Source organism: Stegostoma tigrinum, chromosome 1 (assembly GCF_030684315.1).
Source record: "Stegostoma tigrinum isolate sSteTig4 chromosome 1, sSteTig4.hap1, whole genome shotgun sequence".
In the NCBI taxonomy this organism is placed as follows: Eukaryota; Metazoa; Chordata; class Chondrichthyes; order Orectolobiformes; family Stegostomatidae; genus Stegostoma; species Stegostoma tigrinum.
This window is the reverse complement of record NC_081354.1, coordinates 137,777,634-137,793,609: the sequence shown is the minus strand read 5'-3', so window position 1 is coordinate 137,793,609 and position 15,976 is coordinate 137,777,634. Positions and strand designations below refer to the sequence as shown.

General features: G+C 41.0%; 1 protein-coding gene across 2 annotated transcripts in view; it reads left to right on the top strand.

Moving 5' to 3' along the window:
- The window catches only part of spag8 (sperm associated antigen 8), a 29,605-nt gene extending 14,283 nt beyond the window's left edge, over positions 1 to 15,322 (top strand). The window contains exons 4-7 of one of the 2 annotated variants that reach the window (XR_009446208.1): positions 3,132 to 3,252; positions 4,934 to 4,996; positions 6,910 to 7,328; positions 12,004 to 15,322. Coding sequence is in view for 1 of the 2 variants with exons in the window: in XM_059648871.1 (XP_059504854.1) it covers positions 3,132 to 3,252; positions 4,934 to 4,996; positions 12,004 to 12,090 (271 nt within the window). In the remaining variant the exon portion in view is untranslated. The remainder of the gene's footprint in view (positions 1 to 3,131; positions 3,253 to 4,933; positions 4,997 to 6,909; positions 7,329 to 12,003) is intronic. The other variant, XM_059648871.1, reaches the window with a different exon arrangement.
- Positions 15,323 to 15,976: the final 654 nt, after the last annotated feature.

The following is a 15,976-nucleotide window of genomic DNA, read 5'->3' as shown; positions in this document are numbered from 1 at the left end:
CAGAAATGTTGCTTCATGCATCCAAAACTGCCCTCTGAGGACCTCCCTTTCCCAGACTCATTTATGCATTCTTGGCAGGGTCAATTTCAGATCCAAGGATCTTATAGGCTAAGAAGGTTCCCAGTGCTTACAACAAGAAATTAATTCTGGTATTGCAGGACAACATACACAAATACTAAACATTTGAGCAAAGTTTCCAAATTATTTGGTCTGACAAAATTTTACTCAAGGTTTCCCTGGGCAATGAAAAGCATCAGCCTGTTTTCTCCAATGGTATTGATCTATCCAATCCTGAAAAGGGTAGAAGGCAATTATATCACTTCAGTCCGTAACACAAACACCATACGCACAAACTCACACTACTGTGCTGCTTTGCCAATTATTCATTTGCTAACCTTCTTGTTTTTTCACCATTTGAAAAGTTATTTTTTTTTAAAATTTCTCAATGGGATATGGGTGTCACAGTGATTGTCCATCCCTAATGTCAACCATATGTTGTGGGTCTGCAATCACATGTAGGCCAGACTGTGTAAGGACAGCACATTTCCTTCTGTACAGGACATTAGTGAACCAGATGGGTATTCTTAAGACAATCAGTGGTGGCTACATTATTGCCATTAGGCCAGCTCTTTATTCCAGATTTTTATTGAATACAGATTTTACCATCTGTTACGGTGGGATTAAAACGTCACTTGAACATTGACCTGGGGTTCTGGATTGCTAGTCCATTTACATTAGCAATCCACCTCCACTTCCTAACCCAGTTCAATTGCAGTGCAGTAAATGACCTTCAAATACATTTTAAAATCAACTGAAACCTCACTGATAATGGGAACTGCAGATGCTGGAGAATCCAAGATAATGAAATGTGAGGCTGGATGAACACAGCAGGCCCAGCAGCATCTCAGGAGCACAAAAGCTGACGTTTCGGGCCTAGAGCCTTCATCCGAGAGGGGGATGGGGTGAGGGTTCTGGAATAAATAGGGAGAGAGGGGGAAGCGGACCAAAGATGGAGAGAAAAGAAGATAGGTGGAGAGGAGAGTATAGGTGGGGAGGTAGGGAGGGGATAGGTCAGTCCAGGGAAGACCGACAGGTCAAGGAGGTGGGATGAGGTTAATAGGTAGGAAATGGAGGTGTGGCTTGGGGTGGGAGGAAGGGATGGGTGAGAGGAAGAACAGGTTAGAGAGGCAGAGACAGGTTGGACTGGTTTTGGGATGCAGTGGGTGGAGGGGAAGAGCTGGGCTGGTTGTGTGGTGCAGTGGGGGGAGGGGACAAACTGGGCTGGTTTTGGGATGCGGTGGGGGAAGGGGAGATTTTGAAGCTGGCGAAGTCCACATTCATACCATTGGGCTGCAGGGTTCCCAAGCGGAATATGAGTTGCTGTTCCTGCAACCTTCGGGTGGCATCATTGTGGCACTGCAGGAGGCCCATGATGGACATGTCATCTAAAGAATGGGAGGGGGAGTGGAAATGGTTTGCGACTAGGAGGTGCAGTTGTTTATTGCGAACCGAGCGGAGGTGTTCTGCAAAGCAGTCCCCAAGCCTCCGCTTGTTTGTGGTGGGGTAAGGGGAGATTTTGAAGCTGGTGAAGTCCACAATGGTATCAATGTGGACTTCACCAGCTTCAAAATCTCCCCTTCCCCCAACGCATCCCAAAACCAGCCCAGTTCGTCCCCTCCCCCCACTGCACCACACAACCAGCCCAGCTCTTCCCCTCCACCCACTGCATCCCAAAACCAGCCCAGCCTGTCTCTGCCTCCCTAACCTGTTCTTCCTCTCACCCATCCCTTCCTCCCACCCCAAGCCGCACCTCCATCTCCTACCTACTAACCTCATCCCACCTCCTCGACCTGTCCGTCTTCACTGGACTGACCTATCCCCTCCCTACCTCCCCACCTATACTCTCCTCCCCACCTATCTTTTTTTCTGTCCATCTTCGGTCCGCCTCTCCCTCTCTCCCTATTTATTCCAGAACCCTCACCCCATCCCCCTCTCTGATGAAAGGTCTAGGCCCGAAACGTGAGCTTTTGTGCTCCTGAGATGCTGCTGGGCCTGCTGTGTTCGTCCAGCCTCACATTTCATTATCTTGAAACCTCACTGATTTCTTTTAAAACTTCTGTATTGACACTGGAATCACATCAGTGAAAATCGATCACAATACTTTTTGTTAGCTAGTAGTGACCACATCCCATGAATGAATTAAAAGAAAAGCTCCTGCTGTTGAATCTTTAACATGGCAGTTGGAACATTTGGGCAAATAGGAACTTAGCACATTACAGGTAAATGAAACAAAGTGCAGGTCAAGTGAACTGGTTGACTGGCATACTCTGCCTTCATATATGAAGTATGAAATCTGGTTTGAGCAGCTTCCATTTTTGTGTGAAAACACAAGCGTTCCATTTTATTTTCCATTTCTGGAAATAATTTCTTTGGTCATTATTGAAAATTATTTAAATGGAAAACTATATCCTCCTTTTGAATTCCAACAACTTGTTTTATCCTGATTGGGCTCCTTTCAAAATTTTGTTTTGCATTTTATTATAGTTGCCTATTCACTATTGAGCTTCATATCTAAGTCAAACCGAGCACTCAACATCTAATTAGATATTCAGGTGAAATTTCTGAAATTAGTCAAATGATTGAAACTTGTAAAATCTCTATGTTTTAAATGAGATAACTGGAAAAAAATTTAATTTGTTTCTTTTATTTTTTTCATACTATATTCTTTGGTGAGTCAAATGTTTTCAAAAAGCTCACTTGGAACCATTGGCCATAATGCACATCTGCTTTTTTAAAATTCTTTTTGATGTATCACTTCCTCTGACACAAATACCTGGTGTGCCACACTCTGGATGGCTTAATTGAATGACATTTCCTCAGCTTATTATGGATCTCGACTTTTAAAGAATGACTTCAATCCAGCTGATTTGTTTCATCTGGCTAATGTCACCATATGTAGGCCATATGTGGCATGTGAGAATTTTAGAGGCGTCTTGCTGCCTTCCTTCAGTTCTTTGTGTGTTTACATCTAATGGTAGTGGTAGGCACGCAGCAAACTTAGTGCTTGTTTGTACAATGCTGAGTGAACATAAAGTCAGCATTTTTGTGTACCTTTTTTCTTCATGTTTCAGCAAAGATGTATTTGATGCACAGGAAGCTGCCTCAACTTTACAACCAATGGAATCGCTGACCGTAACAGGACATGACTTCAAGGTGGAAGGTTTTAAATCTGTTCCACGTCCTCCTACTATGGTAAGCATTTAACTATACAACACAGAATATTTAGCCTCGTGCCTCAATACCTAGTACAAATAAACTGAATAAAGTCCAGTCATCCAAATATGGAAAAGACAGAATTGTCTAGCCATTTGGCACAACACCTTTTAACATATATATTTGTAATGTAGTGGGAGAGTTATTGAATGCAGTTGTCAAATAACATTTCTCGGAGTAGTCTGGAGGAAAAAAAAATTAAATAAAACTTTAACAGATTATAAACAATAAAAATATCCTGCAGCAAATGCTGCATGACTCATTTAGAATGGAAAATATATGGGACAAAATATTTATAGAAGTTTGACTTCACTTTTTGAAGGCAGTTTACACTTCATGATTCCAACATGAACAATTGTTTATTTGTATCATACTTCACTCCCCTGGTTGAACAGTGTATTGTCTATATATCATTTCCTGGCCATGCAAGGCATTAATCAAAATGGCGTTTATCATAAAATAAGTTCTAATATTTTGCATGGAGCTGGAAAACTAGTTATTGATTAATATGTAGTATTGTTTTTTTACCTATTTTATAAACTTCAGTTAAACATTACCATATTCTTCTTGGCTGAAGCAGATTTAGTCTTTGTGTAAAATACCACAGAATTAAAGTTAAAAATGCAGAGAAACAAATGGTAATTGAGTTCCCAATATTCTTCTAGTCCAGTCCCTTTTAACAAAGCTTTTGCTGTTCCAATATGTCGTTGCCTGTAAACAGCTGGAAGGCAAAATACACAAGAATGTTTGCAAAGTAATATATGGACAAAATACAGAAAACTGCAGGTTAGTATCTCAGGTACTCTTTTGGGCATGCGAACACTGATGTGTTCAATTTCTCTTATAAATAAGTTAATTGTCATAGAGTCACATAGCAAGGAAACAGACCACTCAATCCAACACGTCCATGCCAACCAGATGGCCTAAACTGATCTAGTCTCATTTGCCAACATTTGGCCCGTACCCCTCTAAATCCTTCCTATTCATGTACCCATCCAGATGCCTTATAAATGTAGTAATTGTATCAGTCTCCACCACTTCCTCTGGTAGCTTGTTCCATACACACAGCACCCTCTGCATGAAAAGGTTGCCCCTCATGTTCCTTTTTAAATCTTTCCCCCTCTCAGCTTAAACCTATGTCCTCTAGTTTTGGACTCCCCCACCCCTAGGAAAATGAACTTGGCTATTCACCCTATCCACATCCCTCATGATTTTATAAACCTCCATAACGTCACCCCTCAGCCTCCGACCCTCCAGCGATAAGTAAGCTCCAGTCTATACTCGCTACGTAAAGAAAAACCAAAATGTATTGACAAATTTTGGAAATTTGATCATAAAATAATGATGACAGCAACATTTTTGTTCAGTTTCTGAAAGAGAAAGTTAGGTTATCAATTTTGGTCCAACTCTTGATTATCATGGGCAGTGTTGCAGTTCTTAATATTTTCTGACCTTTTTACCTTGAGTGCTTGTGATTTAATTTTCACCTGTGTCTCTTAACCTAATGTATAAATCACTTAAGAACTAATGAATAAATGTTTGTTCAATGTTTTTCATTATTCTATACCAAACACATTAAAGAGGCTTTAATTTTCAATTAATGTTGCCATGTATTGTCAAACCTTGTTTTGTGATTGAGTGTATGAACTGCTCCTTATAGATGCATGATTACAAAACAGAACAGCCTATTACGATCTGGACTGACCATGCCACGCAAATACATGTAAGTCCATTTTTTGTTGAATAATAATAATATGTTAATAACTACGTTATAATACTGAAAGAATCTATACATTAGCATTTAGAGCTGCATGCAAAATTGAGCAGAGGAAATTAAACGTCAAAATTTACTACATATTCGAGAAGAAAATGTTTTAAATGTAGATGTAAATGTTACTGGAAACGTAACATCTAGTCATGTTTGACTGAAAACGTACATTTTTCAGTTGTTCAGAATTTTGAGATTTAGTAATCAAATTCTCTCTCTTTTGATCTAATAAACTAAAACAAAAAAACAACTGGAATCAGATCCTTGAAAGTAACAAGCATTTTATCATCCATGAATACATTTTCAGACATTTTCATGTCAGCTTAAAAATTAAGTTCCATCTATAAACAATCTACAGAAAACTAGCCTTTTTAATTCGATTATGCAAAACCAGATTGAAAGCCTAATGTTATCAAGACTAGTTAATTCAGAATTTTTGCTCACACTGGGCTCTCTGTTTTCACCTGAATCCCTGTGTGGTTGAATATATGTGTTCCATCTGAAAAGGAGCTGTGTATAATTAGAAACCTCACTGACAGCTGTAGATTTACGAGGCAGGGGGTATGGAGGAGGAGGCCAATACTGACAGCTGCGTGATGCTTGTTAGAACAGTAATGGAAAAAAAATGATTGAACTCTGAAGGTTATTTCAACAGTCATATCTTGGGTTTAACTGGTTCAGTCCATCTATATTAAAGATTAATGGATGAGTGACATATTGCAATACTACAGTTCTTCTGTTGTTTTAGCACCAAATACCAAAAGCATGTGACTATCAAGAATGAGAATTAAGAAGCAACTTCGCATAACTAAAGAAAGAAACATAAATAATAGATTTTAAATTTTGATATATCTGCTTTGAAAACTAATTGATATGCTTTGTAACTTTGCACGAAGCATGAGAACATGCCATTAGATTTAGAGATTGCGCATCACAAGCAAGATTGTGCAAATTTGTCAGTTTTAAGTCATGAAAAGGTGGCTGTGAGACCTATGATAGAGCTAAGTGGATATCAAATAATTTACAAATATTAAGCTAGGCAGAGGCGTAATGTCATTCCTAAGACAAGATATGACAAAGATTGCGAGTTTATAATTTAAGGAAGGGAGAAATCAGAAGCAGTAAGAGTTTTATGAAAACCAATAACATTGCATTTGTTGAATGCAGTGGATTAACAACAAAAATAAAAACACTTTAGGCAATAACAAGGCTGCAGTAAGATGATAATCAAGGTGTATTTCTAAATCTCAAAGGTAAAGGTGAAGAATCTGTAGCAAATAACTTATGAGGCATTAGTTCAAGTAATTCCATTCTGAAAATTCAAAACAGGGAATGGATATTTTGCTCCTTTAGTATTTATCTGTTCACCATAGCTGATTTGCCACACAACAGTATTATACCTAGGACTATTTGCCTAACTGCTTTGTGCATATTAAAGAACTATATACATTGCTGTTTTGTACACAATACTGGGGAGACTTTTCGAACACCCATGTTGTATATGGGTTTGGAAGGATCTGAAACATCCCATCCTATCCCCGTAATCCCACATTTGCCATCTGCCACTCCCCAACCCATTGACCCAATTGACCAAGATCTCTTTGTAATCTTTGATATCTTTTTCACTGTTCACTATACCACCAATATAGCTGTCATCCGCAGATGTACTAGCTGTGGCTGCTATATTCTCATCCAAATTGTTTATATTAATGACAAACCAAAGTGGACCCAGTGCTGATCCTTGTGGATCCAGTCCTGCAGGCCCCTCTGTATAAAGGAGACTGTGCTAAGCCATCATTTGTGAGTGATGTGAATGTTGACTTCTAACATTATTAAGGACCTTTTCTGTGTTAATGTTCCCACATGAGTTCATGGTAACCATGAATGATAGGTCCAACCACAGCAGGGGCTGTTATCACTGTGGCTATGGTACTGTGACAGCACAGAGAGATCGAGTAGAAATGGAAGCGTGAACAAGACCAGGACCAGCAACATTCAGTGCCTGCTGAGCAGTCTCCGCATGAAGAAGTCACAGCTGAGGAGAAATCTGTCAGCTAAGATGTCATTTCCTGCAGATCAGCGAGGCACAGTGTCATCACAGACTGGGGATGGCCCAGAACATCATCAGAAAACTATGCCACCTACTAGAGCGGGATGTGAAGAAGTGGTAGTGATCTTATTCTGGTGGGCATCTCCAAATCAGCAACCAGCTGATTCTGAGGATCCACTGGGACCTACGTGGGACCTCTTAATTCTCAATCTACAAATGCGTCAAGGCCATTACCATGTAATTTGTGCATTTTGTCTCATGCCTCTGTATTGAAGCCAGGTCCACAGCCTGGACAGGGTAGGTTTTGCCAACACAGCTGGCTTCCCTTGGATGCAGGACATTATAGATTGTACACATGTCTTGTTGAGAGTACCCTATCCTAGCTGGCCTTAACAACAGAAACAGCTTCTGTTCCATCACCAGCAATAGTGCGCTGTGGAATCGTAGCATTCTGTGCCACGTACAGCTGGAACAGGCAAAGAGAGGATGTGATAGAGGCTGAGGAACTGGGAGAGCAAAGTATCATTGAAGAGGAAGGTGAAGACAATAAGGAAAGGGAACATCACCATCAGCATGATTGGGCATTGCAGCATCTTGAACAACAAGCCAACCAGGACTTAATTGACACTCTAATCCAATTGATGTGCAGTAATGGTAAATTTGTTTTTGGTCGAAAGCAAGTAGTCCCTTTATGCTCCCAATGGTAGTGCTTCTTTGTTTATCTTCATTTTTGCTGTGACTCAATAAAGGTAAATGTCAACTTTTTAAAGGTTTTCCAGTGCGTGATGCCCCCATGTTGAATGGAGAAAAGATGATGGGTTACGCTGGGCATTGGAAAAAGTGTAGTAGTTCCTTAGACAGGGTTCTAAGATGGGATAGTGTTGAGGATGGGTAACCTGTTCTAAGAGCTGCATTCGCAATGACAAGTGATGACGTGAAATAGCAATACATTTATGAAAGTGCAGTGGTGTTTGCAAGGTACTGTGAACTGTGGTATCTCTGTGCTCTAGGACGCAGTTGTTTTTCATTCCCCTCCTCCTGCACACACAGTCAAGCATCAGCTCTTGACTGGCAGTGCTTGGCTAGATGCACAGCTTGGCATTTATAACATGGCACTGGCACCAGGAATCCCAGGAAATCTAAGCAGTGACAAGTTCTTCAGCCATTGTTGAGCGAAGATTACACGAGCAAGATGCCATTGAAGACCTGCCCATACGTCATAAGATGAGTTACGGGGAATTGCTCACTTGAAAACTCACTGGGGAAAATGGAGAGTAATACTTGAAACTTACCAAGACTGATACTGAGCCAGATTTGATAAAATTCAGTTCAGTGCTTCAGGTGGGTGACCTTTACTCAGAACTGAAGAGAGGTAGAAATGTAAGAGTTTCAAGCCGGTAGATGGAGATGGGCTGGTGGGTTGGCAGGAAGAGCAAAGGAGAAGGCCTGCCTTCAGGGATGCCCAAAGGAGATGAAGGGACAAAAGGTTTCTGGATGCAAAAGCCAGAGAGAGTTATAAAGAAGCAAAGGTTGTGTCCAAACGAGATATGGATTGTTACATCTGACCAGATGAATGCAACATGAAGAGATGAAGGAAGGAAGTAGATAAAAGCGAACCAAGTAAAAGATTTACAAAATAGACAGAACGATGAAGGCAGTGGTTGTGATGTAAAGGAAAGGTGTGATGGAGTTCGAAAGTGTGTTAGATCATAATGAGCAGTGCAATAGAGTGTCACAGAGGGAATGGTCTTTTCAGAATGTTGAAAGGGGAGGTTTCACTGTTACTGGCAGAAATAGGAGTGTGTAAAGAATTTAATGTGCAGGCCAGCGGGTGAAGGGTGAGGCCGTGGGGAAACCTATCAGTTTTAGGAGGGAGGGGAAGGAGTAAGAGCAGAAATCCTCAACAGGGAATGAATTTGTTGGCCCTAGGCAGCATGCAGATAAAGTACTGATATGTAGGAAGCACTGGTATGGAAGACGCTGTTCCTCTGTGTAACAGGCCCACCTTTGTGCTTTGAAAGTTTTGGCTGAATTGTATCAAAAATTAGCTGAGTATCAGTTTTACATAAGTTCACGAATGTTGCTCTCTATGAGCTCTAGTGAGCTCACGCAATCCTCTGCTACCCGCTTTATTATGTAAGCAGCATACCTCCATATTCCTCAAATTACACTATTATGTGTTCACCAGTGGCAAAAGTATTAGTCATTGTGATCGCGTGGGGATTCCTCACACCAGGATCATTTTTAAGCCTCAGCTGTGCACCAGGCTAAGTGCCTCAGGACCTGCCTTCCAAGTGCATGTAATGCAAGGGGATTGAAAAAGTACAGCTTCTGAGTGCACACAAGGGACATGGCTGACACTTCATTGCAAGTGGAAGCTTACATTCATTAATGATGTGCTATTTAACATCATCACCTTTCTAATTATTAGTCATTGTGAACACAGCTACACGGACCGTACTGTACAGACTTCCTATTCTTAGCATCATACCACTTTAGAATGCTATGTAAGAGATTACTACTCTCCCTAATGCCCATTATATTGTAACATCATCTTATCATTCAGCGTGTGAACGTCCCATGCTGGAATACCTTCAAACAGTTGAAAACATTAACTTTTATTGAAAACACAACAAAAGTGGAGAAAATAGAAGAAAAAAACTTCAGTGATAATGGGAACTGCAGATGTTGGAGAATCCAAGATAAGAAAGTGTGGAGCTGGATGAACACAGCAGACCCAGCAGCATCTCAGGAGCACAAAAGCTGACATTTCGGGCCTAGACCCTTCATCATCTCTGAAACATCAACTTTTGTGCTCCTGAGATGCTGCTTGGCCTGCTGTGTTCATCCAGCTCCACACTTTGCTATCTTAGAAAAAAACTGCATTTGCTTTAGCAAACAGGTACGAGCCTCTTGACTGTAGTGCAACAACAAATTTACAGTCAATGAATGATTAGTTCACCTAACTCCAATCTCTTGGGATTGGGTGTCAATGAAGTCCTGACTGCCTTGTTGCACCTGACACTGCAGGAGTTTATCAGTCTTAAGGTGATGTTCCTTTTGCTCAATGTGCTTATCTTCCTTCTTTCCTTGCTGCCACTCTTCCAGTTCTTCAGCTCCCATCATGTCTTATCTGCTTGCTCCAGTTGTGCAGAGCAAACCATTCTATAACATACTCTGACTGGTTAATACTAAAAGGCCAGCCCAGATTAATCCAAGTATCAGAAGCTGATCTTCAAAGTTCTGTCATCTGCTCCACGATGGCCTTGATGGAGAATGGATTATGTTGTGTCAATGCACAGCCTTAATCAGGTGTAACATAAGAGAGTCAAGAGCCAGGAACTGACTGTAGCCCTTGTCTCCCAGTAAGCATTCTTGTAAGGCATCCAGCCCTTGAAATGAAGCAAGAACATCAGATTTCTCAAGATATAGGCAGCATGGCAGCTCCAAGAGTACCTAGGGCAGACTCCTAAGATGTGGGACTAATGATCACAGATATTTTGAACATTGATGGAATGGAAGCTTTTGCTGTTGATAAAGTATGCCCCATTTAGATTTGGCACTCTCTATGCAACATGTGTACAGTTTATAGTGCCCTACACCTAGGAACGTCAGTTATGTTGGCAAAGCCTACTGCCCAAGCTGCCTTACTAAACTCACCACAGGGAAGTGAGATAAAGCTTTGTGATTGGGCACAACTAGCCTTGATACATGTGTGAGTGGAGTGGGACATGGAGGACTCCAACCAAGAGGGCCATGGCCCTAACCTTTGATTAGGACCTTATCCTAAGGTCCTATCAGTACAAACCTGATATGCACATACAATTGGAGATTCAAAGTGGAGTGAAATTGCTGAAATATTTTCCTACCATCACCTATACTGGTCTTGAAAGGCAGCATTGCATGTAAGAGCTTTTTGGGGACTACTTACAGCTCAAGTTAAGAGGAAATCATCTGCATGTCCTTGTACAGCTCTGAGGACCTAAACTGTCTTTATGAATTGTGGCCAGGTGCCACTTTTAAGTCATTTGTGATCTTAAGCTTATGAGTTAACAAAAGAGTGAGTTTATTTGTTATTAGCTGCAAGAAGAAATAATTCCTCGCTCAGGAATAAGAAGTGAGCCCAGAAAATTTAATAATCGAAACAAAGAAATACGATTAGCCTGTGGATTTATGAAGAGTAGATAGTAGAACATTGTAGTCATTACAGTGGATTTTACCAACAGCTTTGATGAGGTAAATAAACATTTGATTTAGAAATTTTTAGCTTTGCAGATTGGTTGCAATTCTCTTGTCCGGGTTCTTTAGTCTGCCTAGCAGCCCTCAAAGTGATTGATGTTTTGGCCCTTGTTTTTTTTTACTGACACTGCAGGCCTGTTTAATGGCTGTTCTCAATGCTGTGGCCTTCACACCACACTCATCCACACATTATGACACCAGACCACTAACACATTGAAGCTCAATTTTTACTCCTTATTTTGTATTCCATAGAAAATGGCTTCCTGCTGAGAGGTTGGATAGTGAGCTTCTCATTATCTATTCCTTTTTAGTCATTCCATTTGAAGTTTCCCTAATGCTGTACACACGTGACATTTCAGAATTCCTCTCCAGGCAGGCAGTGAATTTACATCTGCAGTCATTTTTCTACTGAATCTTTTTTAAAAACAAAAACACATTCCAATTAAATGTTCTGTATTTCCTTGGATGATCCAGGGTAATGATTTGTGTCTTGACAATTTCAGATCCTTAAAACCTTGTTAAATATTGATGATCAATCAGCCTTTGCTAATGATGGTATCCACAGCTCGTTTCTTTTGGCACCAGATCCTAATGTAAACTTTATTATTGAAAATATTTATTCCAACATGAAGCAAGATTAATTTTTTCTCTCTCTCTCTGATTTTCACAACAGGGTGTCACTCCAATAAAGAACGCTCATGCTCCATTTCGGAAAAACACATCATTTACCAAACCAATAGTGGAAACATTGGATAGCTGACAACTTCTAGTTTGAAATTGCATTGTTCCCATTCACAGAAATTAATGTTCATGGAAATTAGACAATATGTATTATACCTGTTATTCCTTATTCTCGTTTTACTGCTTCTATTCCGGATCTGGATCATTAATTTAACATCGATTGTGAAATAAATAAAAAGGTGCAGAAAGATTAGAAACTTTATTTTTCAAGGTGTCTCGTGGTAATGCCAGTGAAAGTAACAGCATGCACCAGAACAGAATCTCACCTGGTTAGAAAGAAGGCATTACAGATTGAGGTTCTACCACCTCTGCTGAACTTCAGTGGTTTGAGTTTCAAAATTGTCTACTGCTAGTTTGTAATTCTGTGTCAAAGCTAATGACCATTATATCATAATCCTGCACAACTAGTCATTGATTTTAAATAATATACACTGCTGTATGATTCTATGACTCTGTAATATGCTCTCACACATACATTCCTCCTCTTTTGAGTAATGGTGGTGAAATGCTGCAAGGTTATAGCAGGCTGATTTACCTGTTGTGTGTATCTGTTTGATCTCTGTAAACGCTTGTTCCATGGCCAACTAGGTCTGAAGTATGACTTGGATCTGGAACATTGGCTCAGAGGCAGTATGTAATCTATAGAGTCACAAGAGTTCCTTAACAGCCGCAACATTTCAGGCTTCTTGCGGAATGCTTCCTACCTGCCATTGAGAGTACGATCATCAGAGCTCAGCTTCACAACGTTTGTCATGCAGTTTGCATGTAGGATTTATAGGTAAAAATGGCAGTATTCTACAGTCAGTTATGCATGAAAACCATGCAAGACATTCCAAACTTCAATATATAGACAATTTGAAAGTCAACTTCGGAGTATGCAAGCTGGGTCTCAATATATAGGGTGAAAAGATTTTGGATAGACCCAAACGGGAAAGTTCCTGTCATCAAATGACTTCAACATTTGAGGAGACTGAAATAGAGTGACTTCAGCACCAACAATCATGGTGCAAACGGCAATGCCTCCATCCAACCTTCTAATATTTGTCTCCAAGATGGTGGCGGAGTAGGATTCCTGAGCAGGAGCTTATCTGCTCCACGTGTTTCTTTTCCTTTTATTTCTCTTTGTATTTTTAGTTTCTTTTTACCTCCCATCCTCAAGTAGCATTGGCAATGTCCAGAATGAAAGCAGGTGTGGACTCCTGGCCTCAGCATGGACTTAAACTCCTGAAGCCCCGGCTCAGTATGAACCTTAACTCTCAGCCTCAGCGTGAACTCAACTCCTGGCACTCCCAGCCTTGAGGTGCAGGCTAACTCCCTCTGGGTTGTAAGGATTGTTGTTCTGAACTCTTATTTCTCTATTTTTCTACTTTATTGCTGGATTTTTTAATTCTTTACCTTTCTAATATTTTTCCCTAAGAATTTGCACTTAAGATTCTGTATTAAGTATCTTTTCACTGTATTCATGTGAGTACGTGTGACCCTAAAGCTAATTCCAATTCTAATACTGACTTCAAATGCAGCCCTTTACAGTTGATTATGCTTGATCTAATATCTCGAGATGATATCAAACTGGATCATAAACCAATCTTTCTGTTTTCTTTTCTTGAGTTGTCATCCATTGAAGTGATAGAAGAATCCATTTTTTTCCATTTTAATGATATTACAAATTTACACAGTAGGACTGTTTCTTGCTACATATATAGTGAGAGACAGTGAGTTTTCACTCTTCAGACTTTCTTCGAGGTGAGACGGGAAAAATGACATTTTGTTGTCCATCCTTTGTTTACCTGAATGCATCAAAACGGGACTGAAGTTATATGTAGTTCTGACCTTGCAAATGTGCCAGGTTAACTTTCCTGGCTAACATTGCACAGAAATAGGCAATTTTCTTCAACTGGCTCGTGCTGCACTTAAACTTACTGCCACCTCTATTCCTTTCTTCCATAAGATTTTCCAGCTTCCTATCAAATACATCTTATTTTAGATGCCTTGGATACTCATGGCATTGAGTTGTACATCGTCACCACTCTGATTAATTAAACTCCTATTTAATACCATGTTTAATTTATTAATAGCTAACTTATATTTGTGGCTTCTGTCTATGGCCTCCTCCACAAGTGGAACCATTTTCAGTACAACTACTCTATTAAGCACTTTCAGATATGTAAAAACATTCAGTTAGTTGGTTTTCTTCCCACAATCAAGTAGCATTCATAGTCACTGACTCCCTGGTGTCACTTGACAATTTAAGGGACTTAACAAATTCAGTTGCTCAGCCTGCAATCATTTGAACTCCTGGCATCTAGGATATTAGTCACTGCCATTACCATAATGTTACTGTGCCTTTTACTCTTCAGGGCTTTAAATGTTGTTGATCTATATTGTTCCAATTTGATACTGTTTTTGGTTAATGTCTAAATTACTTCCAATAAAAGTTTCACCAGAGCTAATGCAGCTAATGTTTTAATGAAGATCTATATTTCGGGTTGCGTTTGGAGTTATTAGTTATTAGCCGAGCTGACTGGTTTACACGCAAATACTGCTAGCTGATATCGTCTGTGCTGTGTAGCTTCCACTGCAGCGCTGTTGTTCTGTTCCGTTCTGAATGTATATGGTCCGGTCTGTCATGGTGGGCAGTCTTGTTTCCGGTTTTGCACCATAGTGGTATGTAGATGGGAATGTATTTCATAAGGCCATAAGACAGGGGAGCAGAAATTAGGCCATTTGGCCCATCAAGCCTGCTCCGTCATTCAGTCATGGATGATAAGTTCCTCAACTCCATTTTCCCACTTTCTCCCCATAACCCTTGATTATCCCCTTGATAATCAAGAACCTATCTATCTCAGTCTTGAAAGCACTCAGTGACCTGGCCTCCACAGCCTTCGGTGGCAGTGAATTACATAGATTCACCACTCTCTGGCTCAAGTAGTTTCTCCTTATCTCCATTCAAAAAAGGTCTTCCCTTTACTCTAAGGCTGAGCCCTTGGGTCCTCATCTCTCCAACCTAAGGAAACATCTTCCCAACATCCACTCTGTCCAGGCCATTATTCTCTAAGTTTCAATTAGATCCCCCCTCATGCTTCTAAGCTCCAATGAGAATAGCCCCAGAGTCATATTTCAATATGCTTGTAAATTGCAATGGTGTTTGAAAGCCAAGCCTCCAGGAAACCTGCAACCGCAGGAAATGCTACACTTGCCCCCACACCTCCACCCTCACCCCTATCCCAGGCCCCAAGATGACTTTCCATATTAAGCAGAGGTTCACCTGCACATCTGCCCATGTGGTATACTGCATCCACTGTACCCGGTGTGGCTTCCTCTACATTGGGGAAACCAAGCGGAGGCTTGGGGACCGCTTTGCAGAACACCTCCGCTCGGTTCGCAATAAACAACTGCACCTCCCAGTCGCAAACCATTTCCACTCCCCCTCCCATTCTTTAGATGACATGTCCATCATGGGCCTCCTGCACTGCCACAATGATGCCACCCGAAGGTTGCAGGAACAGCAACTCATATTCCGCTTGGGAACCCTGCAGCCTAATGGTATCAATGTGGACTTCAGCTTCAAAATCTCCCCCCAACGCATCCCAAAACCAGCCCAGTTTGTCCCCTCCCCCCACTGCACCACACAAACAGCCCAGCTCTTCCTCTCCACCCACTGCATCCCAAAACCAGCCCAGCCTGTCTCTGCCTCCCTAACCTGTTCTTGCTCTCACCCATCCCTTCCTCCCACCCCAAGCCGCACCTCCATTTCCTACCTACTAACCTCATCCCACCTCCTTGACCTGTCCGTCTTCCCTGGACTGACCTATCCCCTCCCTACCTCCCCACCTATACTCTCTCCACCTATCTTTACTCTCCATCTTCGGTCCGCCTCCCCCTCTCTCCCTATTTATTCCAGAACC